Source organism: Formica exsecta, unplaced genomic scaffold (assembly GCF_003651465.1).
Source record: "Formica exsecta isolate Colony F162 unplaced genomic scaffold, ASM365146v1 scaffold218, whole genome shotgun sequence".
Taxonomy (NCBI): domain Eukaryota; kingdom Metazoa; phylum Arthropoda; class Insecta; order Hymenoptera; family Formicidae; genus Formica; species Formica exsecta.
The window spans coordinates 1,437,433-1,443,162 of NW_021849477.1; the positions used below are offsets into that span (position 1 = coordinate 1,437,433).

The 5,730-nt window shown below is 35.3% G+C and overlaps 1 protein-coding gene across 1 annotated transcript in view; it reads left to right on the plus strand.

The window, feature by feature from the left end:
* Nucleotides 1-5,563, plus strand: part of LOC115235291 — a 39,658-nt gene extending 34,095 nt beyond the window's left edge. Inside the window, exons 22-29 of the mRNA XM_029806961.1 lie at nt 13-28; nt 1,246-1,512; nt 2,113-2,393; nt 2,650-2,826; nt 2,916-3,103; nt 3,769-4,163; nt 4,559-4,780; nt 5,072-5,563. Of these exons, the coding sequence (XP_029662821.1) occupies nt 13-28; nt 1,246-1,512; nt 2,113-2,393; nt 2,650-2,826; nt 2,916-3,103; nt 3,769-4,163; nt 4,559-4,780; nt 5,072-5,250 (1,725 nt within the window). The 3' untranslated portion in view covers nt 5,251-5,563. The remainder of the gene's footprint in view (nt 1-12; nt 29-1,245; nt 1,513-2,112; nt 2,394-2,649; nt 2,827-2,915; nt 3,104-3,768; nt 4,164-4,558; nt 4,781-5,071) is intronic.
* The last annotated feature ends 167 nt before the right edge of the window (nt 5,564-5,730 follow it).

The window sequence follows — 5,730 nt, forward strand, 5'->3', positions numbered from 1 at the left end:
GAAGACAAGAGGGTCGCTATGCAAAATGGTAAGCATCCCTTATCTAGGACAATGTATAACTAAAATAAACGTCCCTCGAGTGCGACGATTAAAAGTTTCGATCGTTACAAGGTTTTTTTATTTCTAGTTATTTATTAGAGCTATTCTATATTTTTCATTATATATTTTTATAAATCTCTATTATTTAAACGCCATTGATTCTCTGTACAATTAATTGATCTTATATGATAATTTTAAAATAATGTATTAAATTAATCAAAAAGTTCATTCAATTTTCTCTTTATCAAAACTATACAGAAAAGAAACAAATCAATTCTGCGATCAATTTGACAGAATAAGTTTATGTTTTATTACATTTATCAAAAATTTATCTAAAATTTTATCAAAGAAATGGAAAACAGTATCGCGTTTTACAAAAGTTTTACAAATTACACAATATTCCAACTCGCTTTTCTATTCTCGATTTAACTTCTTGCGAATCTTAGAAAACGATCTACAGCGAGGTCTGACCGTATTAATTTTTTAGACCGTGTCGGCGCCAGGACGCGCAAGGACGCCATTGAAAAGTCATCGATTTTCCGCGCCTCGTCGCTCGCTCGTTGAGCAAAGTCTCGTGCTTACGGTTAAATGAAGCGCGTATAACGCGTGTAAAAGAAGAAATATGTATATAGTAAAAATATATACGTATACAGGGAGTGGGATGGTCTTAGGGCCGCAGGCGCGAACGAATTAGCATGACATTTTAGCGCCGCCTTTCCGTATGTCTAAATTTACCTGAGCTTACTGTTAAAGCACGACCGAAGGGAGCGACTTATTATAGTTGCGAAAGATACCGAGCCGAGCGGATGATCGTCTACGCAAGCTGGTCGCAAAGCAAACGCGATGAATGTCAGTCGAAGTGAATTAAAAGTCACTTAAGAAACATAAAGAAACATAAAACGATCGCGGCCGCGCTAATTAATCCTTATCACTTCATTGCGATAACAATGCGAGAATTAAGAGTGATAAAAATATGTGGACGATTGTCTATGTATAATACGAGAATTTTTCACGTTTACGTTAAAATAATTAATAAATGCGATAACAGAATCGACTTCCGCTAATTCTCTCAATCAATGACGTTTTTCGACAAATATTTCGCTGTTGATAACAAACGCATAATTCTACACTTGGAAAAATTCCTTTCCGACGTAAATCCTTCTTCGAATCCTCATGCCATTCTCGACGACGCCACTCTGCTTTCAGGAATCATTAAAGGTGATGAGATTATGGTAATCAATGGCGCCATTGTGAGCGACCTGGATATGATGTACTTGGAGAGCGTTCTACAAGAGGAGGTGGGTCTCTGTATGATGATGCGATCCTCCAGGACAGAGCCACCGGATCTCACAGGTATTATGCGAGTTACCGACGATATAATCGAGAGTCTGGTTTGCCCGCCGCCACCCACCGATCCACCAGTCATCAGCGAGGAAATGATTTCCGGTCTTATTGTGCCGGCACCGGGATGGAGTGAGTATTTTTGCGCTGTTTTTTGAGAATTCGTTACATTAAGAACGATATTCCATTTCTGGATACATGAGCTTGTTAAATAAATGAGACGTGGAGAAGGCGCGAAAGTAGATCGCGATTACAGGAAGACGCGTCGGCCTTGAATCGGGATGTATCTCAATGTATCAAGCTGCAGAAATTATTTTCTCGTTTTTAATTGGCGCGATCTATATATATATATATATATATCACGTCGTAAATATGAATATATAATCTCATTACCTCTAATCTAAAATATAGAGATAAGGAAAAGTGATAATATTAAGCATCGCTGGATATTATTGTAAAGTCGATTTTTCAATGCAGCTTGAATTAAATTCGCATTACATATCGATTAATTTATTACGAAAATCTTTTCTCTAACGTATTATTTCTTATGATACAGATCATTTCTTATATATATTATATTTTATTCTTATAATAATAAATTATATCTGCCGTAAATAATAATACAATTTTTGCATAAAATTATTATCATTGATAAATATTAAATTGGTTAAATTTATCATGGCAATGACGTATTTTGTCACAACATAATGCATATCTTACTTTGTTACGCAGGTAAGGAGAATATTATGCAAGAATGCTCGGCTGCTCACATGGAGAACAGCAAACAAACCTCGCGCACCAATTCCTTCGAGATCGAAAATCTTTTGAAGACTGCCGAACAGGTGACAGGGATCTGTCGTTCGCCGGGAGAGACCAGGAAATCGAGTCCTACCGGAAGCGTCGTCAGTTCCCATTCGCAAGCCCTCAACACACCGAGTCGGCAATTAAGCGACGCTGAGAAGTTGAAGAAAGTGATTCTAGAACTGATTGAGACTGAACGGACTTACGTAAAGGTAATGACAGTTAATTGTCATACAATTATAATAGATTACGAGAAATATTTTTCGATAAACACAAAGATACACATATATAATTATATAATAATTATTTTCTAGATTTCTAATAATTATTTTCTAGATTTTATATTAAACTTTAAATATTATACTTTTTATATATTTTTTGTTTGTTGTATTCTTTAATTTAAATAATAACTCGATTTTAGAACGATATTCTAAGATATCTCGAATTGATGTATTTATCTTTTGACAGCCGATCGATTTAAGTCCAGGCGATCTTTTATACTACGGCGGTGTCGAGTGGCTCAATATTTCCGACTTCCTCGGCAAGATAAAGAAGGGTCTCGAATTGCACGCGATGTGCTTCGTATTTAAATCGGCCGTCGTGTTCCTGTGTAAAGAAAGATTGAGACAGAAGAAGAAACTCATGGTGACCGATATACGACATATGATTTAATTCTCTATATTAATTCTTGCAACATTCGTAATACTAAAGAGATTGCGTCGTGCATTTTTCAGGGAGTTTCGACCAAGGCTAACTCCAGCGAGGTAGAAATCATTCGTTATCAGGTTCTGATCCCGGTGACGGAAGTCCAGGTCAGAGCCAGCTCTGCCAAAGACATGGAGTCCCACTTCTTATGGGAACTGATTCATCTAAGAAGTCAATTACAGAGGAGATCGGAGAAAGTATACGTGCTCTCCAACAGGTATTTTTTATCTTATCACTTTTAATTAATCACTAACTTATAAGCGTTTAATTTAAAACAGATATTTAAATAAATTTCAATAAATTCTTTAAAACATATTATATTAAAATTGAATAAAATATTTTTCTTACGCACTTATTTTTATATATTTATAATATATTTGTTTAAACTACATGTATAAGAGTACAATAAAATAAAATCCACTTCCATATGTGATAGATAAATAATTATCATGATCGCACATTATTACAATCGATTATGTAGCTAACGCAATTTTACTAACGTTATTGATTGAGCGCGAAAATTGACAATATTGACAGATTGGAAATAAATTGTGAATAAATGAGATTAAGTTTCATTTAACTCGTGACAACGTCTTGATTAAATTTTCTTCGCAAATCAATATTTTGTCATTTTTTCACAATTTGCGTGAAAAAAAATTTATATGGTGTATTTTTCTTTCTTTCTCTTTTTTATTTAAAAATTATCTTACAAGATTTTTTTTTTCTTTTAAATATATGCTCTCCAACGACAATCTGAAATTGATTTTTTATATACTTGCACATTTTTGAAGACTGTTTGTTCAAAACAACATTTTTTCTCAATATACAAATGATTAAATGTGTCTATTTTACCAGATGTTTCGCTTAAATTTTTGCTTACAGTACGACAGAATTTCGAAACGCGTTCTTGAAGACAATCCGGCAGATCATCCGAGAGTCGGTGAGAAACATGAGCATACCCTCGACAAAGCAGAATATGAGCCATGCTCCGATGTCGATGGCGCCGCGTATGTCGACCGGTCACGTGGAAAAATTCGACAAGCAGCAGGTCGGTCAGGCTCAAAACGGAAACGGCAGCGTGATCATGGCTACAGGCACGCTCTCGAAGAAGGCGATGAAGCAGCAACTACTAGCCAATTCGCACAAGCGCAAGTACAGTCATTCCAAACAGCCGGTGGAACACGAGAGCTCAGAAGATAAGGACCAGGAGGATGCGCCAGTCGTCCAGCAGCAAACCACGTTCCGCTCCAGGAGCAAAACCATAAGTGACACTTCCAGTAAGACGAAAAGCTTTTTCTCGACTTATATCTTTTAATTTTAATTTCGGAGAAATTCTCTTGTTATAGTTATAGTCTTATTATAGTTATGTTCTCTTGTTATAATTCTTCTGTTATAATAGTATTATGTTATATATATAAACTAATATTTGTAGATATTATATAAACTAATTTTTGTATATTTATTATAAAAAAAATGAAATATAACATATATAAAATATTATATAATATATATAATATATAATATAAATATTTATTATAATATAAGTAAAAAATTAATTTTAAGGAAACTGATAAAATACAAGGAAAAAAAAAATGCAATGCAATCTGATTATAATTAAACATGCCATTGTTGATAAATTGTTGAATACAATGTTATCTTGTCTGGGGCTTAGGCGAAATAAAAGTCGAAATGGATTCGGGCACGAAGTCGGAAGGCGAAGAAGACTCGCAGGCTTTTTTAGGCGAGAAGAAAACAAATCTCGGCCGTACACCTAATCATCTGACGCTGAGCACCACATCGACCATCTCGGCGGGAAGCACTGGCAGCCAAGCTAGATTGATCCAGTCCTCCCATCAGCCCGAGAATTATCAGCCCATTACCGTCAAGGAACTTGGTGAGTGTATTGGTTATCGATATTTTTTTTTATTTCTAACGAGAGCGATTATCTCTAACTTTTCCCTAGATAATCTCTCTCGTCACAAAGTTATTCAATTGTTTATTAATTAAGAGTTGTTTCTGAACAACTAGCAATGAGTTTGATAATAATAAATAATTATATTTTAATTACACAAATACGTGATAGTTTCTCGAATTTTGCTTTAATGTGTTTTTATAATAGGATTTTCTTTTTCAAAAAATATGTTGCGCCGGAAAGAATTGATCTCTAACGTATTGCCGATGGCAGGTTCGCCGATCTGGAAACCACGGGAGTTACCCTCCCTGGGGGAGGCTACCACATTGCCGCGCAAGGGTAAGTCGGCCGGCGAGTTCGCGGACATGAGCTCGAGCCACAGCGCCTCCCGAAAATCTCTGATAGAAATCAACAATTGTGCTCAACAACCTAACTTTAATAATCATGTTTAAGTTGAATAATATCGAGGCTGACTCGCTAACGAGGTAATATCGTTATAAGTTCCACCACATCATCATTAAACACAACCAACATCCAACCACCACCACAACCATTACCAAGCGTAATACACAGAGATAATTGTCCAATTATTGCGATTGTCACGATATCGATACGCAAGAGATACGCGTCTGCCGTTCACGTGGAATTTATGGAAAAGACTGCACTTTCTCCCTCCGCTCTCTTCCTTGTTTTGTCTTCCAGCAGAAATCCGTATGTGCTTGCTTGCGTGTGTATGAATGTATGTTTGTATGAGAGATAGCGAAATGCTCGATCAGGCTTCTGCCTCGTTCTGTGGGTAAAATCTATATAGAATAGATCTTAAAAATATTTTTTTTGTTTTTGTGAACTATATTGTTACGTTTTTGTATGGTCAATAAATTTAAGTAATTAAAAAAATTAAAAATTGATTTGTAAAATTATGTTATTAATTA